Below are 23,922 nucleotides of genomic sequence, written 5' to 3'. Positions count from 1 at the left end.
ATGAGAATGAATGTTCCTGCAGCTCTGCCAGGCCCTGACAGGGGCTTCTGAATCATTGAGTGAAGATTGCATCTTGTTCGGTAGCATTTCCAAGTGCATTTTATTATGCTCGTGCTTTTTCACGACTGGGATTCACACAGAGTCTAGCACATAGTTTGCTACAGTGTTCAATTAACTCTAACACTCCATGTTCAACCATCCTTAATAATCGAGATTTTGGGGACTATAATGTACTTATAAAGGTGGCAGTGGTTCTCAGAGAGAAAATAAGTTTGAATTTGATTTCATTCTCTCCTGAAACAGACTTCCTTCACTTTAAGAATCTCCTGGCTGTGTCCCTGTAAAGGACTGAGCCTTTTGTCAGCCTTGTCATTGTGCTCTCTACTAAGAGACCGGACGACTAAAGGTGGCTGGGAAGCATGCTGAGCTTTGATAATTGGGACGATTGGCAGGTAGAAATGAAAATAGGTAAGGTAGAGACAGGCCACAAGACATTAAAAAGATCTCCTTTTATTTTCATTTTGTGACCATGTTGTTATGAGTGTGGTTGTCCTTTTACCCTGACGGACCTCATGCCCAGTGGTTCTCAACCACGGCAATTTTGAACAGCCTCCCCGCTCCCAACCCACCACTCGCACGTACACCTCACGCACACACACCACACACACACCTCGCACACACACACACCACACACACACACCACTCACACACCCCACACACCACACACATACCACACTGCACACACACACCCCGCACACCACACACCACACACACACCACACTGCACACACACCACACTGCACACACACCACAGACACTACACACACAGGGATATTTTGCATTGTCTGCAGTCATTTGTGACGATGACAACTGCAGGGTATACTACTGGCATCTAGTGACAGAGGTCAGGGATGCTTCTAAACATTCTACACTTCCCACTGTACAAAGAATTATCTGACCCCAGATGTCAGTAGTACTAAGGTCAAGAGATGCTACTCTACAGAGATTTGACATTTGTACTGCTAGCAAAACACCTTAAAGGTCACCCTTGAGTGTTTGAAAGACCAAACCTCTTGGTGTGAGAATCTGGCCCTCAGAGCCTGAAAGAGAACTACGATCATTTCTAATATACTGAGAAATGTTAAAACACTTACTTTGGTTACTTTTTGTTTCTTAATATATAGTTTATAGGGATATTGGACAGAGATAATTCAGAGACATGTAAGATGAGGAAGGACCCTGATAGGTCATAAAAATCATTTCTGCTCTTCTGTCTGTTTGCCTGGTAAAGTGTACACTGGTGATTTCTGTGGTACCATATTGGGAGGGAAATTTCCCTTTGTCCGTTGTCTTTTTATGCTATGGAGATATGGGTAGAGGTATTTCTCCAACCTACAGAAGGCCACAGAAAGCCTGTTTACGTACTACACACGCATGCAACCTTTCTCACACTTGTAACCAAGATGCCTATCTCAGCAAATAACACTGAAGAGCCCTGTATGTGACTATGGTGCATACAGTTTTCATTTTGTAAATATTGCATGTTTCTCTGTGGTATAGCTTGGGCTCATATGAGTCGCCTCATTTTATGGCTAGAGAAATAATCCTGGAGAGTGTGTCCCAATAGATGGGCGCTACATGTGTTGCTGTTTCGGCGGCTATAAACCACCCAAAAGTTATAGCTTTCTCCTGATCTTCCATGTTTCATAGGAAATAGGGAGAGACAAGTTTTATCTCCAGCGCTGTTTCTAACATTTGCCAAGTGTGAGATGTGAAGGATACTATGTTTTCCTCCCTACCCCCGGTAAAATCATCATCTTCATCGTCATCCTCATCAGTAACCACAGCCTTATATTATTTCCTCTCAGGCATTTCAGTAAGAAGATTGTTTCTTTTTTTTTTTTTTTTTTTTTTTGCGGTACGCGGGCCTCTCACCGTTGTGGCCTCTCCCGTTGCGGAGCACAGGCTCCGGATGCGCAGGCTCAGCGGCCATGGCTCACGGGCCCAGCCGCTCCGCGGCATGTGGGATCCTCCCAGATCGGGGCACGAACCCGTGTCCCCTGCATCGGCAGGCGGACTCTCAACCACTGCGCCACCAGGGAAGCCCAAGATTGTTTCTTTTGTCTATAAATTCTGACCTTGCCTTGATACTGCATCTCACTTGTTCACCTTGGTCTCGGTCAGGTCATGTGATTTCCCTTGAGTCAGCCATGTAGCTTAAAGGAACGCTGTGTTCTGATAGGCTCGTTTGTGTCACACACAGCATCTGGATCCTGCAGTACCACCATCTCCACATAAACTACAGGAACAGAGTGATGTGGAAGGCAAAACCATCAGTATTCATGGCAATAATCTCTGTATCAACTATAGGGTGCTGCAAAGTCTCATGAGATTATATATGTAAAGTATTTCACCTCCAAAAGCCTGGTATATAGAGAGATTTAATAAAGCAATAATAATAAAAATAATAGATAACATTCTTTAAAATATGTATTAGACAAATTTGACTTGCAATCCACACATAAAATTACTTGGTTCTAAGAAAATGGTTACTACCACTTACAGAATGTTGATGTATTTGTGTCATACAATCAAAGAAATGAAAGGCAGAGGAAAAAGTTGCAATACTTGATGATGACCTTTGTTGTGAGGAATTTAAGGTTGAGTGAAATTCCAGACTTTAAACAAATTCAAAATTATCAGTCATTCCTCAGTACTTTGAAGTAAATACTATCAAAAATCAGAACTGACGCCCAGCCGTCCTAATACCAGCAGAGATGTTATCTAGAGAAGAGATACATGTAAATCATGGAGAGTGGTGCTTCAGAGAACGAGCCTGAATGCAATATTTGACCATTTTTCCTTTTGGGGGGAGTCCATATCAATAGAGCTTAATAAGAGCTACGAGTGAAATTCCTGCTGACTGTGAACTTAATAATGCCCCACTGGGAGTTCGTTAATACCTCAACAGGTACACTGAAGCATTATCTTAATTGCTCATGATACTTCCAAAAATTGCCTTTTACAAGTTTCGTGGAAACTCCCCTCTGGAGCAAGTGTTAGTACATTTTGGATTGCCTTTCTTGGCTGTGCAAATTCCCCAGGAACCTGGTGGGGCCATAAACCTCATTTACCTTTCCAAAGGTAAGAAGTTCCCAGCTGACTGACTTTGTTATAGCCGCTGCCCTTATAATATAAAGAAGAAGAAGCAGCTCAAAACGCATGAAACAAATTTCAGATCTTTCGTTTGTTTCTACATACATGAAATGGTTCTACTTTTTAAAATAAATGTTTAGTATTTATTTTTCATGGCAAGTTCATGTTGGAATAGGAGCAACAGTTTGGATTCTTAAAATATTTACATTATTGTGATCTAGTCCACATCTGGATTTGGATCTTCAGTTATTTTGACAGATGTTGACACTAAGATGATGCCTAAAGGAGTGTTTCCAAGCCTGTGGGATCCCATTGCCTTTAGAGTGATTATGGGATAAAACTAAATTTAGAAGCGTTCTATCCTGTCAACACTTGGAAAGTAAAAGCGCTTCACACCAAGTCTGTCTCGCAGAGTCAGAGTGAACTCTGGGCACTGTGGTGTCTGGTGCACGGAGTTGTCAGGTCTCAGGCATAGAGGGAAAAAAACCAGAGCAAACAATCCCCTAAGTGACTCCCTAGGTCCCTTTACCTTTGAACCCCGATCCATTGTCAGCTTGTTCTACCTGCCAGTGATGAAGAAGGAAATCCCAGGGGAAAATGTGCCAGGGAAAAGAGAGAGTGACAAAAGTGTTTGCTGCTGTGAGTTCAGCTGCCCCTCAGAGCCCCTCCCAGGGCGGGGATGACTCCCAAGTGCTGTGGGTCCCTCTGGCCACACCAACGCTGTGCAGGAGGGATTCTGTTTCCTTCAGATTACGTCATTCATTACTTCACCGGCTTACCCTTTTATTCAACAAGTAACGATAAGGTTCGTATTCTGTACCCAGTGCCGTGCTGTCCAGTCGTGACAAAATGATGAACAAGGTCAGTACTCTCCAGGAAAGGTGCGAACAATAAACAGATAAACAGATCATTGTATAATGAGAGTTGTGACACTTCTTACCAAAGACTAACTAGTGCTCCAGAAAAACTCATCAGTTGACCACTGCTTTCTAGGGCAAACGTGGGAGAGATTAGGAGGGAGCCTTGAGCACCTCCTAGTGAGTGGTGTGTGCCACTAATTTGGGTCATTCTTTCAGTCCACCTTAAGAATTCAGTCACCACAGTCGCTTGTATTGGTGAGGTACACATCTTGATGACTTGAGAGTTTTTACAGTGTGTAGAAGATGGAAGTTACTTAAATGTCCATTGTGATTTTCTTGAAAGTAGTTTTCCCCTAGCCTGTTTCTCTTCAATTTACAGAAATTCTTAAATATGCATAAATATTTTAAAAGTCCAATTAGAGTGAATTGGGTCTTCCTTTTCCTATTTTAAGGATAATGTATGGATTGGGAAAATGTTACATCTGATGACTTGAAGAATGATGGTTTTATTGCTTTTACTGTTTGCTTTACAGTGCTTAAAAGGTGTCAGGAAAGTTGACTTCTACATAAATTTTACTTTATCTGTTTATTTTTTAACATCTTTATTGGAGTATAATTGCTTTACAATGGTGTGTTAGTTTCTGCTTTATAACAAAGTGAATCAGTTATACATATACATATGCTCCCAAATCTCTTCCCTCTTGTGTCTCCCTCCCTCCCACCCTCCCTATCCCACCCCTCTAGGTGGTCACAAAGCATGGAGCTGATCTCCCTGTGCTATGCGGCTGCTTCCCACTAGCTGTCTGTTTTACGTTTGGTAGTGTATATATGTCCATGCCACTCTCTCGCTTTGTCACAGCTTACCCTTCCCCCTCCCCATATCCTCAAGTCCATTCTCTAGTAGGTCTGCATCTTTATTCCTGACTTGCCCCTAGGTTCTTCATGACCTTTTTTTCCCCTTAGATTCCATATATATGTGTTAGCATATGGTATTTGTTTTTCTCCTTCTGACTTACTTCACTCTGTAAGACAGACTCTAGGTCCATCCACCTCACTACAAATAACTCAATTTCGTTTCTTTTTATGGCTGAGTAATATTCCATTGTATATATGTGCCACATCTTCTTTATCCATTCATCTGTCGATGGACACTTAGGTTGCTTCCATGTCCTGGCTGCTGTAAATAGAGCTGCAATGAACATTGTGGTACCTGACTCTTTGAATTATGGTATTCTTAGGGTATACGCCCAGTAGTGGGATTGCTGGGTCGTATTGTAGTTCTATTTTTAGTTTTTTAAGGACGCTCCATCCTGTTCTCCATAGTGGCTATATCAATTTACATTCCCACCAACAGTGCAAGAGGGTTCCCTTTTCTCCACACCCTCTCCAGCATTTATTGTTTGTAGATATTTTGATGATGGCCATTTTGACTGGTGTGAGATGATATCTCATTGTAGTTTTGATTTGCATTTCTCTAGTGATTAGTGATGTTGAGCATTCTTTCATGTGTTTGTTGCCAATCTGTATATCTTCTTTGGAGAAATGTCTATTTAGGTCTTCTGCCCATTTTTGGATTGGGTTGTTTGTTTTTTTGATATTGAGCTGCATGAGCTGCTTATAAATTTTGGAGATTACTCCTCTGTCAGTTGCTTCATTTGCAAATATTTTCTGCCATTCTAAGGGTTGTCTTTTGGTGTTGTTTATGGTTTCCTTTGCTGTGCAAAAGCTTTTAAGTTTCATTAGGTCCCATTTGTTTATTTTTGTTTTTATTTCCATTTCTCTAGGAGGTGGGTCAAAAAGGATCTTGCTGTGATTTATGTCATTGAGTGTTCTGCCTATGTTTTCCTCTAAGAGTTTGATAGTGTCTGGCTTTATATTTAGGTCTTTAATCCATTTTGAGTTTATTTTTGTGTATAGTGTTAGGGAGTATTCTAATTTCATTCTTTTACACGTATCTGTCCAGTTTTCCCAGCACCACTTATTGAAGAGGCTGTCTTTTCTCCACTGTATATTCTTGCCTCCTTTATCAAAGATAAGGTGACCATATGTGTGTGGGTTTATCTCTGGGCTTTCTATCCTGTTCCATTGATTTATATTTCTCTTTTTGTGCCAGTACCATACTGTCTTGATTACCGTAGCTTTGTAGTATAGTCTGAAGTCAGGGGCCTTATTCCTCCAGCTCCGTTTTTCTTTCTCAAGATTGCTTTGGCTATTCGGGATATTTTGCATTTCCATACAAATTGTGAAATTTTTCTAGTTCTGTGAAAAATGCCTACATAAATTTTAAATGATAATTTAAAGGTGTGAGATGTTTTTAACCCTATTTGGTGCTCAACATTAGCAAAACCATTTTTGTGTGTTAGGCAAATTTTTTATAAAGAGTAAAGAACAACAAAATACAATGAGATGAAAATTAAGTCCTACAATAAAGATGAAACTTTTTTGGTTTTTAAATTGGGGAAAGGAAGGCTCAAAGGGAGATGGGATATTTATTTTCATGTTGCAGAAGTGTGATTATACTAAATTGTCTTCATCAAAAGATCAGTTCTACACTTCTGAAGGAGACTGGCAAGAGGGTAGAGATTCAATAGCAGAAAAAGAAAGTATAGCTGTGATATCAAGGGGAGTGTGTCAGTTAATCACTAAAGACGACTTATAATAATTTGGTCAGTTTCAGGTACCATTTATAATACATACTTTCAAATAATTACCCTGTAGACTTAAGCATTAGTTTGAAAACAAGTAACTAAATATACAGGATAATAGTTGATAAGTAACAGAGCATATTTCATAGGTTACATACATTCTTGGCTGTTCTTCATCTCCTATTGCTGGGCAGAATTTCCTTATATAGCCGTATTTTTATCTCAGAAATGAAATCCATTTGGTTGTTCGTTTCTTATTCTAGCATCATTATATGCATAATGTACAAATAATTACCCCTGAATATAGGATGTGTGTGTGATCCTAAAGGGACACATGAGTCTTAAGCTGGTAGGTGTTTGTTATTTATAATGGAAGGGATAAACCACTGATAGCAATCATTTCAATGGGTAGTGAGGAAATAAATCTGCTTCACCAGGATCTTCATTACTAAAATTTGGGGCACAGTTTAGGAAATGCATTTGCACTGGAGGCATTTCACAGTCGTGATGTTTTACCACAGCCACATAAATGCTAATTTAAGTAGAGGGCTGGATGTATCTTCATTAGCACTTGTTCAAAGGTAGAAAGGGATTTTGGCAGGGAAGGCATCTGTGCAACAGCACAAAGATTTTGCATTTCCACAAGTTGAAATTGATGGAAATGTACTGCCATGCTTGGCTTCTTCCTTTTTTATTTCTTGTAAGAAAAGGTATTTCTCTCCCTCCCTCCGTCCCTCCCTCCTCCTTCCCTTTAATTTTCCTCCAAAGCCTTTATTCAGTTGATATTTTTCACCTAAAATTTATAACCCTTGAACTATAAATGAAACATAGGAAACTCAATCTTTTCACACATTTGTATAAATTTTAATAAGACATTTATATAAAATGTTTTAACGACAGTCTAAGGATGACCTGTAAAATTGCTTTCAGTGGCTCTGTAGTCAGTACTGTGGACAGAACTTGGCCTAGACTACAGTAATCTAGTACCCTTCGTTATTTTATGCTTATTGTTCAAATTTTTAGCAACAATTCAGCAAAATATCATAGTTAAGAGTTTAGAAGTTTGCATTAGGCTGTGTCAGGTTTGAGTATTGCTCTGTCTTACAACTTTGTGACCTAAGGCAAGGTCATAGTCTACTTTCAAGTCTCAATTTCTTCTTTTGTAAAATGACTTAATAATAGTATAGTATAGTAAAGTATAGTGAAGACTTTTTACTGTTGGTTAGATAAGGTAATGCATATAAAACTTTTAGTGATAATGATAACCAACAAAGAACTACTATATAGCACAGGGAAATATACTCAATATTTTGTAATAATCTATAAGGGAAATGAATCTGAAAAATTTCATATATATATATAACTGAATCACTGTGCTGAACACCTGAAACTAAGACGATATTGTAAATCAACTATACTTAAATAAAAATAAATAAATACAATTTAAAACATTAAAAATAAACCCCAAACTTTTAGAATATTCTTGCCACATGGTAAAGAGTTAAATAAATAGTACATATTATTTCTAAAGCAATAATGATAGGAATATGTAAACATTTTCTTAGGACAGTGAGGGAAATGTTTTTGCTAATGTGTCACAGAGAACTTGGGAAGTCAAATGTGGAGAATGCATAAACTTAGTAAGAAAACACACACTTTTCTCTCTTCTGATTGTCGTTACCCCATGTATTAAGTACCCACACTGTCCCAGGCATCATGCTAAGCAATGCACATTTGTTATTCCTGCCCTTCAAAACAATCTTATACTAATTAATAATGTAACCAACTCAGTGAGGTGAAATATTCACCAGAGTAAACTCTAGTGAACAGAAACATGAGGCTTCGATTCCGGATCTTCTCAATACCAAATCCCATTTTATTTCTACTGCACTTCAGTACCCCTGTAATTGAGGAGTTACTCAGGTGCGGACCGTCAGGAGACTTGGAGCCTTTCTCAGGGTGGCTTTGGATTTCGAGTCAGGAACGGAGAGCCTGCCCCTGGTGGTCATAGAGCAGAACTGCATCAGGGATGGGCTGAGTGGAAAATGGTGGGTCATCTACCGTCAGGGCAAGACTTGACTGTAATGTTCACATAGAAAGGCTGGTGGAGAAATGAGCTTTACAGAGGTGGTAACCAGCTTTAAACAATGTCAAATGGGTAAACTTGAGGCAAACTGCCCTAAAAAGAGAAAAGTAGGTTAATATTGAGTAGAATTATCAGGGCTCAAAGAATTAACTTGAGTGTAGCTTTGACATCTTTGGGGCAAAGAGTTGCACTGTTGGGCTTTGTCTGAGCAAAGATCAAAACTGGCTTTTAGATACATGAGACATCTTTACGCTAAAACAAGGGTAAGTCCTGGGAGAGTTTACAACCAGAATTTTGTAGGAGTCGATCATTCTTACAGGTAGATAAATCATACCTATCATAGTCTTCTGCATGCTAGTGTTAAGAGAAACAACTGGGGAGCATTCTTTGTAAAAGTAACTAGCTTAGAAATCCTGACGTTAGACCCTATGCCATGCTTCTCATCTATAGCTGCTTCAGGTCTTCTCCTAGAGTATTTGGGATCCTGGGTAAATATTTTCTTTTCAAGGTTTCTTTCTAAATGCGTACTTTTCTTTAACTAAAATCAGCATGTCAGGACTACTCAGGTAGTGTAATCTGAAATGATCCTGAGAATAAATACTGTGCCCGTCAAGAGGAATAATCTGCTCATTAAATTGTCCTCTTGGAACCAGGGTCCTGCTCTAGGATGATTCGTATAGGCACAAGTTCTAGAACTCCTTGACACATCTGGTTAATCCCACGTGCAGTAGAGGGTCAGAGAATTCTCTAAAGGCAAAAAAATGGGCATCAGAGGTCCACGTGGCTCCACTCAATCAGGACTGTCAGCTCTCTCTCAGCATCCAAATGAAACTTAAAAATTTTTGAGAAAGGCCCTCCAGAGTGCCAGAAGAGCTGAAATGATGGTGTTGGGGCAGGGAACCCCTTACCTGGGTCTAAGGGTATTAGTGAGCTATCAGTACTTCATAATGTTCTTGTGAAGAATAAATTAAATAATGCACGCAGCTTACTTAGATATTTCCTCATAGGTGATCAGCACTCAATCGATGTTAGGTGACTAATGACGTCTACCAGTTCTCATGAGATGTGTCAACTGAACCAGTCTCTATACACACTCTAGTTAGGCTGTTGTGTCTTTTGTTTCTATTAATGTATAAGAAGTAAAGCATGATTCACAATGTTAGACAGAATGGTTAAAATTATTTTTCCTCCCAACCATCATGCTCTGTGTAATTGCCATTCCATTCCCATTCCTTTCTCCAAGAGAAGAATAAAAGGCCAAAGCATAAAAGTAGATGCTTCTTGTGCTGTTAAGAGGTGGTTGGTTGCATTTAGGTGGTCTACACTTCCATGCTATGTGTGGCAAAACACGCTTCCCCTTTGGAGCTCAAGCCCTGTATTTTAAGTAAATTGTCATAAGTATACATGAATCTCTCACATCCTGATGGTGTGCCCTCATGTGGTGATTTCTTATCTTTTCAGATCCCCCAGATTAGTTATGCATCAACGGCACCCGAGTTAAGTGATGACCGTCGCTATGACTTCTTCTCTCGTGTGGTCCCGCCCGATTCCTTCCAAGCCCAGGCCATGGTAGACATCGTAAAGGCTCTGGGTTGGAATTATGTGTCTACTCTCGCATCGGAAGGAAGTTATGGAGAGAAAGGTGTGGAATCCTTCACGCAGATTTCCAAAGAGGCAGGTAGGAAGAGATTGCAATGATCAAGATGACCCTCTTTGAATGTCTGTGGCTTGTAGAGCTCTTTCAGTCTTTATTAAACAAACACTATTGGTAATCGCCCTATCCCTACGCTCGAGTTCCCCCTTGCCTGTGAAGTGAATTTGCAAAGTCTTCATTTAAAATGCTTTGTTGTTTTGGAAGAGAATATTTTCAAAACTATGAAACTGAAATCCCTTTAAGTATTAGTGGAAGAAATGGAGAGAAAAAAATAGGTACTAAAATTGATATCTGACTCTGTGTAATAGATAATAGTGTGGATTGCAGGCTGTATATGGAAACATGAACAAGTGTAGCTAAATGTGCCTCTTCATGTGTCATTTCTCTCTGCCAGTCTCCAAAATGGAGACAATTGTTTAAATTATGAGAACCCAACCACAGGGACACTTTGCTTTGAAGGGGAATGACACTGAGGGCTCTGAGTGACTTGGCCAAAACAAAATTAAGTAAATTATCCAGGCAGTAGAATGTACTTAGACAAATAGTCTTTGAAACTTTAGATTCTTTTGAGAAAGACAGTTCTATTAGGTAGCATTTGGAGAAGATTCTTTTATGTATGTTTAATAAGCTCAAAATGGAGGTAATGGGTTCGAATGTTTGGCCAGCTGGCTTCCATCGGGCAGATTTTGAAAAAACGAGACAAAAATCTTCAAACTTAGGAATAATGACAATAAATACACAGGCTTCCCAATATGGAAATATTGGATCTAGTAAGCATATATATGTATATTTTTAAATGCATGCTTGGATATTCCTAAAAAGCTCTTAGGCTAAAGTCCGGTCCTCAGTTTTGATGGTAAGAATATTATCCAACTTGTCATTGCCCAGAATAGTTAACTAACCATAAAGGAAACAAACAAGCAAGGCAATAGAAACAGAGGTTCTTTTCACGAGGAAAGATGTCGTAAATCCTGAAGACATGGCGTTGAGTATTTTGCTTTCAGACTACAGACGTCCTCAGGCATGTAATGCTCCCGCATATAGATGGTGTGTCTTTACATGGCTACTGAAATAAGGAAACCCCGACTTGTTTATGAACCTTGTGCTTTTAACTCAGCACCTTATCATGATCTCTAATTTGAAGATTTCATTGGAGGGCTGGGTCAGTCTTGTACTCTTCCTTCTGGCTGAAATACTGTCACTGTTAACACCTTTGACTGCCGAGCTCCTGGTCATTTACAGGGCTTATCCTAAATGCCATTTCTAGGTTCAAGCAAACATGCACACAAAACTTCCTGGATTCTGTCTGCTTGGTCTTGTGTTTCTAGTGGCTCCTCCCACAATAGTCATCACACATTAGCATAATTTGCTGCTGCTGTTGATTTCTGTCTTGTCCCGTAGACTCTAAGAGAGGTGGTGTCGTCTGAGTCACTACTGTAGTTCCAGCTGCTTTGTTTCTAAGGGACGCGTTTCTGGCATAATTCAGCGAAAAACTTTCTGATTAGGGAAGAAATCTTAACTCTGGCCTTGTGTTTTGCGTACTGTGATTTTTAAGACTCATTAACAACTGAATTCATGAATCTTTAAAGAAAAGTCTAACCACTTTTGATAGCTATGTGTTTCTTTCTTTTTTTCTTTGACTCCTGCTTTGACCAAAATAATGTGAGAGGCCCGCTTAAAGACGTATCTAAAATATGGGCATAATAGCCAATAGGTAAGACAAGATGAAGAGAAAATATGGGCAAAATAGTAAGATAAAGCTCAGAAATAAAGTTCAGATACCTTCTTGTTCTACATAATTGCTGCAAGTGGATCTCAAATTTAATACTGCACGTTGTACTGGACAAAGCAAAGGACACTACCCATTTTGTTACAAAATGTACAGTGTTCAGAAGGTCAGAATCATGTTGATTGTTCAATAAGGACAGGATCAAGACAAATGTTGGCCTTTATAAAAGACTACTCTATAGACAGGTCAGTGGTGAGTTTCGTGAAGTTGTTTATTCCTGGTGTCACTTAGTGAAAACTTAAGATATGAGTCTGCTGTATGACTCTTCAAAAAGGAAAAGTTTGGGTAATGTGGTCTGAGCTCCCCAGCTCATAATTTTAGCTAATCATATCAATTTATTGAAATGACCCAACTCAAAAATAAAATTGTATTATTGTCCGCCATTTTGGATGAAATCCTTCAATCTGAAAGCGTTTGAATTTGGGGATGAATATAACTAAACAGCCAGCTGCTGAAATGCCAGAAAACATTGCGGGTTCAGGTAATGTCTTGCAGTCGGTTCTTCTTCACCTCAAGTATCATGATAGCTGACGTGTATTTATATTAAATTTCTTTGGCACCGTAGCATATGTGCAGTTAATTTAAGTGAATTCACTTGTGTGCTTAACAAACACCCCTGCATTCAACTCCCTACCCATCCCTTCAAAAAAGAGGAAATAAAGAGGAGGGAGAATTATAATTGAAATAGAGTATGGTAAGTTTACTCACTCAGTGTGTGTATTACTTCAAAAAAAACCTGAAATGGGAAACATGATTCCGTCATTCCTTCAGTGGGTGTCACTTCTATGGGCCTCTCATATTGTGAGCATCTTGCTAACCCAAAGGTGATTCCAGTGTATAGAGATACATATTCGTGTTCCACGATCTCTAAGAAGAATCCAACTACTTCCTCTGATTTTCAGTCAAAGCAACAGCAATATATTCTAATTCAGAATACAAAGAAAAAGGATTTTTAAAATTTGCCCTTTTGGAATTTCGGGAAAGTATGCATACTTAGGGAATTTTCAATGTTTACTTTTTTCCTTTGCCTGCTGCTTCTAGAACCTTACCCTCAAGAAAGATACAAGCCAAGGTGTATCTGTGGGAGAGGCAGTGTGGCATATACATAAGCAAGCACTGAGGTATCAGAAAGACCTGGATTTGAATAATGGGCTCCATTGCTTTTGTGCTGTACAACTTTTGACACATGATTGAACTTTCCAAGTTCTCAGATTCCTAATATAGAGAATGAGATTAATGATGATCAGGTTGGTAAAAGAAATAAGATCATGTATGGGGAACACAATACCCAGTGACACCTAATTCTTAGTGTTCCTCACTAGTTTCCTATAAATCAGTAGCATTTTTGCTTGAGTTTCAAAAGTTTGAAAATAACTAGTGATAGATAACATTTGCCTTTAGTTATAACTCAAAGGTTATTTATATATATATATATAATTATATATATATAAATATACATATATATATATAAAATTATATAGAATAGCTGAGTTGCTATTCTTTTTCTTAATTTGAATGATATTTATTTATCTATTTTTGGGTTTTTTTGTTTTGGGGATGTATGTTTATTCCTTTTTACATTTAATTTAATTTTTTATGCAGCAGGTTCTTATTATCTATTTTATACATATTAGTGTATATATTATCAATCCCAATCTCCCAATTCATCCCACCACCCCCCCCACCCCTGCTTTCCCCCCTTCGTGTCCATATGTTCTCTACATCTGTGTCTCTATTTCTGCCTTGCAAACTGGTTTATCTGTACCATTTTTCTAGATTCCACATATACGCGTTAATATACGATATCTGTTTTTCTCTTTCTGACTTACTTCACTCTGTAGGACAGTCTCTAGGTCCATCCACATCCCTACAAATGACCCGATTTTGCTCCTTTTTATGGCTGAGTAATATTCCATTGTATATATGTACCACATCTTTATCCATTCGTCTGTTGATGGGCATTTAGGTTGCTTCCATGACCTGGCTATTGTAAATAGTGTTGAAATGAACATTGGGGTGCACGTGTCTTTTTGAGTTATGGTTGCTCTTCTTACTAATATGCTTCCATCATATAAGAAGCATAACAAGAAAAGGAAGTGAGCTATTCAAGTTGTCCTATGTATGTGGTGTGTGTGTGTGAGGGTGGGGGGAGAGCATGAGCATAAGCTCGATGTTGTTTCTTTGTTCTGCTGGAAGGTTCCAAGGAGTTACTTCCATTCTTTCTAAACAGTTTGATTTTGAAGATTGTGGTTCTTCTTCTTTATAAATGTCTGTAAGAGTTTCACTCTGTGAAAATGCTTTAGTTCCAAAGTTTAGACCTAAGTCCTGAACCAAAGGCTGCTTGTAAAACTGGAGCCCCTCAAAGATCTCCACCACGCATAGAACATGGGGTGCACGCTCCTTTGTCAGACTCTGATAGAACAAATCAAGACAAGGATGTCAGAAAAAGAAGCCATCCTTCAGCAGGGGGCCATCTAAATTGTCTGGGACATGAAGGCCTACATACAGTTCCTCTAAGCTGTCAGAAAACCTCAATAATTTTCGTCTCATGTATAGTCATGAGATATTTAAATATGCATGGCTGCTGCTCCTTGTTGAACTTTCAGAAAGGACTGTAACATGATTTTCTCAGATGATGAGATATTTGTAGAACAGTTATATTTGCATAAATCGCCCTGGATATTTGAATGGAGGCACAGGCAGTATCGACAAAAGCAATTTATTGATTAGTATCACAGACAATGAGAGACGATTCACTCCCAATGTGCTTTAAAATTCATGTCAACATAATAAACTAAACAGCGTAACTTAGACATAAAGACTCCTTTTTCTAAGTAAGGGGCAAAGGAAACGCTTATGATATCATAAGTCACTAATATAGTCCAGATCATTTGAACTAAATTTGAGTCAAGGTTTACAAGAGTAAGGACATCACATACAACTCTTCTAGTCTGCCAGACAATTTTCAGGAGAATCCCATGACCACTGCTTCACAATATGACAAAAATAGTCATGATTTGTTACTGCCATGGTGTTGTGAGACATATCAACTGTTCAAAACCAGAAAAAACGTTTGAGCTATCTTTTGGTATTTCATGCCGATCACTTAATACAGTTATTTCAGTTAGTCTCATCATTAGTCAGGTAAACTCTAGAACTTCTTTTTATTTAATATTTTATCTTGACCTAGAATATTCTTACCTAGCATAACTAGGTGAAGATTTGACTATTAGTAACTATTGTTCAGTCCTCCGTTTTTCCTAGACCTTAGGAACTAGTTGGATTTGTTCATTACAGGATTCTGTTCTGATTAGAGGATTCTTTGCTCCTCCTTGCTTCACAGATGCAGTGCTCTCTTTCGTTGGGTTGTTGTCAGCCTTCCGCACCTGACTGTAACCTCTGTGAGGTCAAAGACTTTGCCTTGGGACCCTATCACCTAGCCTAACTTTTGGCCTTTACAAGGCATTCAGCAAATATTTGTTAAAGGAAAGAGAAAAGGAAGGAACAGTTGTATTTTTCCCTTTGCCTTTTAGGGAGAAAAAGGCATGTAGAGGGAGGACGTATGATACATAATTTTGAGGATATATAATTCTGTGACTTATGGGTCACAAAAATTGTATCCTAGATCTGTTTGCTCTGGTATGTCACAGTTACCCCTGCCCTAAATCTGCTTTATTCTTCCCTGTTACTGTCCCCACACAAAATTTACAGCGGTGTGATGCAACAAGGCTATAATTCCCAATACCCCCATCTATGTATCTATGTTAGATCTGAGGATTTTCCAGTTTGTTTGTTTTTTTTTTTTTTGCCTTTGTCTATATCATGGTGAATATAGAAAATTCTGAGACCTTTTAATGTCTGGTTGGAGTGTTTCCTTAATGAACTATTCAGCGGTCCCAGCTTAAATACAGGTGTTGAATAAGGACTTAATTTCAAAATACAAAATCACAAGCATTCTCATAGTATCATCTATTTTCAGTTGTGCTTAAAACGAAACTGTAAGTTCCTCAAGAAGAAGCTTTGTTATTTTATTTTAATTTCTGGACCCTCAGTGGTTAGCACCACGTTTTAGATTTTAACCCGTACTGGATCTTTTAGCACATCTTGAGAATGTCCCCTCATCCCCATTATCTGTGCAGTTACTTTAGTTCTGGGCTCCACTTTATTCACCGTGATTCACAGCTACAGTTACTCATGCCTCCAGATTAGCTCCTCCAATATAGCATCCATTTTACTAAAATGATCAACTTACTAAAATACAAATACAGCCATTCTTTTGTCTGTTCCTGGCTTCCCTTACCCCAGAGGATTGAGTAAAACGTGTGTAGCATGGACTATAGGTCCTTTTTGACCTGGTGTCTGATTTAATCACCCATCTCACGCCACACTAGGCCTGCCATCTTTAATTCCCACCTCAAGTCCCCATACACACACTCCTTGCCCCACCACAGTCACACTTCCGTGGGTTTCAGGATATTCTGTGCCTTTGCTAACGCTTGGCTTTCTGTGTGGATTACCAGCTAACTACAGTCTATTTCTCCAAAACATAACTCCTTGGGAGTAAAAGGTTAGCCCTGCCTTAGTCTTCCTTCATGGTCCTGTTTTGGATCACAGTGTGTACATTCGTCTTTTTAAATAGCACAGCACCTTATGACCAATCGATCAAGTCTTGATGAGAGAATGAGGCTGCATATCATGCCTAAGAGGCCAGATACTCATGTCCCCAGCGTCCTTCAAAGCTAGGGCACAGCCATGTCACCCAGTCTCGGCTAATCAGACACACTCAGACATACCCACCACAGATGGATCAAGACCTAGGGACACAAAGAAGCAGGGGCAATGGAAAACCCATCTTGTTGACAGCAGCAGCAGTAACATCCATGCTCCAGGGGTAGATGTGTTCTCTAGCATGAAATGGCAGCAGTAGTATAATCTCCAGCTTCCCATTTCCAAGAGCAGCAGCAGCAGTGCCCCAGCTAACCTGGTTCTGTGGTACTGTTTTAGCTTTGGTTCTGACAGCCCAGTCATCCTTTGTTTCAATTCATTTTGTAACTTTGGTTCCCTGGTCTCCCCGGTGATTCTGCAGATTATGCAAAATAATTTAAATAAATGTTTTTCTACTTAATCTAGAGAGATTTTACTTCAGACGTTTGGCTTTTACCTTCATTAATGTAATTGAAGAGTGTTGCTTCTATGAGTTCCATAACACCTTGTGCGTAACTGTCACGGAATTTGTTGCATGTTATTGTGATCATTGTAATCTGTCTCATCGTCTCCCATGTGAATGTGAGCTTATTTTTATTTTCTTCTTCCTTTTTAATTGAGGTGTAATTGACATACAGCACTGTGTAAGTTTTAGGTGTACAGCATGAAGATTTGACTTACAAGCATCATGAAATGATTATCACAGTCAGTTTAGTGACCATCCATCATCTCACATAGATACAGAATTAAAGAAAAAGAAAAAAAATTGTTGTGATGAAAACGCTTAGGATCTGCTCTCTTATCAACTCTCATATACAACATACAGCAGTTATGTATTTTATCACTGAAAGTTTGTACCTTTTGTCTGCCTTCATTCAGTTCTCCCTCCCTCCACCCCTTGCCTCTGGTAACCACAAGTTTGACCTGTTTTTCTATGAGTTCGTTTGTTTTTGAAGTAGACTTGACCTACAACACTATGTCAGTTCCTGTCACACAATGTAGTGATTCAGTATATCTATACATTTCAAAATGTTCACCATGATAAGTCTAGTTACATAGAGTATGTCACCATACAACAATATTACACAGTTATTGACTATATTCCCCACACTGTACATTTCATATCCATGACTCATTTATTTTAGAATGTAAGTTTATTGAGGGCAGGAATTATGTTGTATTTGACTTTCTAAACTCGAGGATAATGTCCAACAAAGACTAGGCTCAATAAATGCACACTGAATTTAAAAATACTCTACTAGTAACATAAGAGGTGATGACTCCAAGTTTGTAGTAGGTACAGTAAAACTGTTGGAAGATTTCCCAATTTTGGTTTTCTAGTTATCATTAATTGGCTATAATAAACTGACATTATAGAAGAAAAATAGGAAAAGAAATTTGGTGATATGCCTACACTCATACATTGAATATCTTAGTACTTTCTTTGGGTAAGATACTCTTCCAGGATAAAAATAAGTAATAATTATAGTAGTAACAACCAAAAGACAAAAAAAAAGATCTGCTTTCTAAGACTAGAAATACGTAAGTAGAGCAGTGAACACGGCCTTATTGGGGCATGCTGCAAAGGAGAACTCTGGAAGAAGGTAGATGCTTAGCTAAGCGGCAAAGGTAAGTAGAAGTTAGCAGACACGGCTGCCCTAAATAGGGTGGTGAATGACATTTTAGGAAAAGAGTCATGTTAAAAACGCCAAATAAAGTTGTTTAATGGTATTTAACTTTTTAAATGGTATAAGAGAAATAGCATCACTTTGAAAAAATTTTGACTGAAATTACTAGATGGAAAGTGCTCTTCGACCCAACATAAGAAGTATTGCAGAATCTGCTTTGGCTTTTGGGCTGAGAACTTGTGGTTCTGGCCCTAACTTACAGTAGCTGACTGGGAGCTAGCATCCTGCTGCTGTGGTTTGCAAAGTCATCATGTATTTATTGAGAAAAATAGTCTCCCTTGATTTAGAGAATCCCCAGATGCATGTCACCCTGATGGCAAAGATGGGCTTCCTCTAGGCAGTAGAACGTCATTGTTGAAGTGGGACTAACATGGATGATAAATGAGTGTTTTTGCTGCATGGAGGCATAGACAGTGAAAAAGCGTATCTTAGCAGCTCCTCCTCATCTCTTCCACTTACCTTCACTGCACCCGAGCAATGTGGAGGCATGCGAAAAGATCTGAAGATAAAATGAACCCCTCCTTTATTCATTGACTTGGGTCTGGTTACCATATGTTGCATGTGCTAAGGAGGAAAAGGACTTGGAATTCTGGCATTGAAGTTAAAGGTTTAGTGAAAAGGAACATAGGTCATCTTTTAAGATTGGAGTAGAGGCTCAGATACAGAAAATTCTTTTGAACAATAGAATTTCTTGGTCAGTTGAGTAGAGGGGAAGAGAATCATTGTTCTGGGGTAGCTTACTGCAGAAAGTAACCATGCTTTTGTAATAGTTATCATTATACCACTAAACTTTACAGGCCAGAAAGTTTGATTTATTCTCCCTGTTTAATTGACACTGCATTTAGCCTTCAAGTCAACCTTTCTTTTCCCAGGGTTTACAAAAATGTTCATTGGGAAAGACTCCCGGTTTTGAATCTCATAGGTTTTGATAAATGTCAGCAAAAGAGGTAAAGTATTGGAAGAGTATTAGTTAGCTTATAGAACAGGAGGGAACTATATAAAGCCTAAGTTTAAGTGCTTATGGGGCCTACCTATGTTTTGCTTGTGGGAAAGTAGGACACCTTGATTTTGAGTCCCGCTAAGCCTGTGCACAGTGAGGAAGAGTTATTTCCCAATGTCATTTCAGTGATCTAACTAAAAGGTGGGGTGGTCACCGTCTAAAAAGATGCTGCCTTTTGGGTTGCCTTTGCCAGAGTGTTCCACTCCACTGGAACAGGCAAGTATAGGCACCCACAGAGAAGAATGCAGTGCTCATCAGAACAGAGGCAAGGAGGTAGGCCCTGGAATTAGTCAAATGGATAGGTCTGAAAAATAGAAGGACACTCCAGTCCAAGAAACATTAAATTAATACAAGTTTCCTTGGAAAGTATCTATTTACTGGAGCTCAACTCTTTCCTAAATTATTTTGTATTTTGAACAACTCCACAGCCTGTAAATGTAGCCCTTTTGAGACCTGCACAGAGGGATCTGTTTACCTTTTATTTGGCAAATGGATCCCTGCTGTTAAATCTTTCAAGAGATTATAGGAAATTCTACAAAGCCCCACATCAATTGCATTAGCGCTCCCCAGGCAAACTGAAGGACAGCTAGATGATCAAGATCTCTGGCAGTAATAGTAGCCGTCCTAAAGAAGTACTGCATTAACTGACTGAAATGCTGTGACCTTGTGTAGCTCCAAATTTGCCTTTTCCCAGTTCTTCACATTTCTTGTTACTCTTTTGGCTGGATGTCATAAATAGCAAGCACTTAAAACATATTGCTAGTAATTATTAGATGGCATTATTCCATTGCATTAATATTTTAGAGGTGGTATTATTTATCAAGCAAGCTCCTTTTTAGGTAGATATGACTGGGATGTCCTCACACTCTACAAGCCATAGTAGTAGGATGCCCCTTTGAGAAACTAGCATATAGGTTACAATGTAGGCTTTTACATACAAGGGGAAACATTAAAAGTGAAGTCATCACAATAATGATGAAGGTCTCAAGAGAAAAATTCAAGGTCTATATTTAGAAGAGCTTAAAAATAAATGATGCCTATTGAAAATGTCGACCTATAAAAAAGGTTAATTTCCCTAAGGTATTAGTGATCCTTTGGATTTAAACTTGAAAGTTTGAAAAATCAACATCACAAGGGCATACCCAGCATATTTTTTAGGAAAGAAGATAAATTCCCTTGGGAAAGATGAAATTGTCAGAATTAAAACTACAGAAAGTTTGATGTATGGTGACTAATTATATAGAAATATGTTGTTTTCAATGTCTTAATCCTAGAGGCCACAGAAATTATAGCTTCTTTTGGTCAAAATTTTTTAGCAGAAATGTAGTTATTCCTTCACTCCATATAAGGATCATGAGGGTTATTTTCTAAAAAGCTGATATACAGTGATGCACTTAGTACAAATTCTACTCTACACACTTTTGATTAACTAATGTAAATTGTGTTGTCAGTGTGTTCTTGTGGGTGCTTTGTTCAGCAGTTACCAGCGAGTAATTAAGATAGGAAGTAGAAATTAGTGTGGCATACGATAGACTCACAGAGCGCATCCTGCTTTAGGCTTTGTGTAAGGCCAACTGGCCCGAGGCAGGGGAACGCAATCAGACGTACAGGTTGAAACTGACCTGGAGACTTTCCGGACCACCCAGTTCCAGAAACTGACCTGGGGACTTTCTACCCGGCCCAGCCTTCCCGCCTTTCGAGGGGCGGGACTAACGGTCCCCCACGATACCCGAAAAGACCACCAAGTAAGGAATACCCTGTGCCCTCCCAGATTCACCACACCCCTTTCCCTTCTTCCCTTATAAATTCTGCCCAAACCCTCGCCCGCGCACGACTTCTCTGGCCCTTTTCTCTCGGACCAGTGAACCTCGCCCGGGGGAGCGTTCCCAAATAAAGCTTGTTTAAGCTCTCCTCCGTTTCTTGGTGCCGTTCCTTACAGTTTGCATCATTTATCTATTGGGATCCCAGTATATTTTTCCCCGGCTTTCTGGAAATATAATTGGCATATAACATTATTGAAGTTTAAGGTGTACAACGTGATGATTTGATACATTTATATGTATTTCAAAACGATTACCATGGTAGGGTTAGTCAGAGCCTGTCACCTCACACAATTACCATTTATTTTTTGTGGTGAAGACACCATCTTACTGTCTCAGCAACTTTCAAGTATCTAATACAGTATTGTCAGCTGTAGTCATCTTGCTGTACCTTAGATTCCCCAAACTTTCTTATATTATAACTGAAAGTTTGCACCATTTGACTGCCATGCCCTAATTACTTCCTCCCTAGCCCCTGGAAACTCCATTCTACTCTCTGTTCCTTTGAGTTCAGCTTTGGAAGCTTCCACATATAAGTGATATCATATAGTAATTGTCTTTCTCTGACTTATTTCACTTAGCATAATGCCTCCAAGTTCCATCCATGTTGTTGCAAATGGCAGGATTTCCTTCTTTCTCATGATGGAGTAGTAGCCCATTGTGTGTATGTGTGTATATACCGCATTTTCTTTATTCATCCATCCCTATATGGACATTTAGGTTTTTTCTTTATGTTAGCTCTTGTGAATAATGCTGCAGTAAACATGGGAGTGCAGATATCTCTTGGAGATCCTGATTTTATTTCCTTTGAATATATATCCAGAAATGTAATTGCTGGATCATATGGTAGTTCTATTTTTAATTTCTTGGGGAACATTCATACTGTTTCCCACAGTGGCTCTACCAGTTATATTCCCATCAACAGTGCATGGGGGTTCCTTTTTTACCACATCCCTGCCAACATTTGTTATCTCTTGTCTTTTTTTTTTTTTTTTTTGCGGTACGCGGGCCTCTCACTGTTATGGCCTCTCCCGTTGCAGAGCACAGGCTCCGGACGCGCAGGCTCAGTGGCCATGGCTTACGGGCCCAGCCGCTCCGTGCCATGTGGGGTCTTCCCTGACCGGGGCACGAACCCGTGTCCCCTGCATCGGCAGGCGGACTCTCAACCACTATGCCACCAGGGAAGCCCATCTCTTGTCTTTTTGATGATAGCCATTCTAAAAGATGTGCAGTGGTATCTCATCATGGTTTTAATTTGCATTTCCCTGATGATTAGTGATGTTGAGCATCGTTTCATGTACCTGTTGGCCATTTGTATATCTTCTTTGGAAAAATGACCATTCAGCTCCTCTACCCATATTTTATTTTTTTAATTTTTTTATTTTTTACAGTACGCAGGCTTCTCACTGCTGTGGTATCTCCCGTTGTGGAGCACAGGCTCCAGACGCGCAGGCTCAGCGGCCATGGCTCACGGGCCCAGCCGCTCCGCGGGATGTCGGATCCTCCCAGACCGGGGCACGAACCCGCGTCCCCTGCATCAGCAGGCGGACTCTCAACCACTGCACCAGCAGGGAAGCCCTCCTCTACCCATATTTTAATCAGACTGTTTTTTTTTCCCCTTGGTCTGTATTTTTGCTATTGAGTTATATGAGTTTCACGTATATTTTAGATATTAACCCTGATCAGATATATGATTTCAAAATACTGTCTCCCATTCTGTAGATTGCCATTTCATTTTGTTGATTATTTCTTTTGCTGTGCAGAAACTTTTTAGTTTGATATAATTAACTTATTTATTTTGGCTTTTGTTGCTTGTGCTTTTTGATGTCATACCCAAAAAATTGTTCTCAAAGACCAATATCGAGGACCATTTTCCCTGTTTTCTTCTGGGAATTTTACAGTTTCAAGTCTTCTGTTTAATCTGCTCAAGTTCAATTTTGTGAGTGGCGTAAGACAAAGTCCATTTCATTTTTCTGCATTGATTATCCAATTTCCCAATACCATTTGTTGAAGAAATTATCCTTTCCCCATTAAGTATTCTTGGCTTTCTTGTCAAATACTATTGACCATATAGGCAAGGGTTTATTTCTGGGCTCTCGATTCTCTTCTTTTGGTCTATGTGTCTGTTTTTATGCCAGTACCATACAGTTTTGGTTACTATAGCTTTGTAATACAGCTTGATACCTGAAATATCATGACTCCAGCTTTGTTATTCTTTCTCAGGATTGCTTACGCTATTAGGGGTCTTTGTAGCTCCATACAAATTTTAGAATTTTTCTCATTTCTGTGAAAATTGCCACAGAATTGTGATAGGGATTGTATTGAATGTCTGTCTAGGGTTTGGGTAGTATGGACATTTTAACAATATTAATTATTCTGAGTCATTAACATGAGCTGTGTTTCCATTTATTCATGTCTTCATTAATTTCTTTCAAAGTCTCAGTTTTCAGCGTACAGAACTTTCATCTCTGATTAAATTTATTCCTAAGTATTTTATTGTTTTTGATACTATTGTGAATGG

General features: G+C 39.1%; 1 protein-coding gene across 4 annotated transcripts in view; it reads left to right on the top strand.

Annotated features, from left to right (window-relative positions):
• GRM7 (glutamate metabotropic receptor 7) overlaps positions 1-23,922 on the top strand; it is an 817,821-nt gene that overhangs the window by 266,630 nt on the left and 527,269 nt on the right. For all 4 annotated transcript variants that reach the window (XR_009543110.1, XR_009543109.1, XM_060163876.1 and 1 more), the window contains exon 2: positions 10,208-10,424. Coding sequence is in view for 2 of the 4 variants with exons in the window: in XM_060163876.1 (XP_060019859.1) it covers positions 10,208-10,424 (217 nt within the window). In the remaining 2 variants the exon portion in view is untranslated. The remainder of the gene's footprint in view (positions 1-10,207; positions 10,425-23,922) is intronic.

Source organism: Lagenorhynchus albirostris, chromosome 10 (genome assembly GCF_949774975.1).
Source record: "Lagenorhynchus albirostris chromosome 10, mLagAlb1.1, whole genome shotgun sequence".
NCBI classification, from domain to species: Eukaryota; Metazoa; Chordata; class Mammalia; order Artiodactyla; family Delphinidae; genus Lagenorhynchus; species Lagenorhynchus albirostris.
Note: the sequence above shows the minus strand (reverse complement) of the source record. Positions and strands in the feature narration are given on the sequence as shown.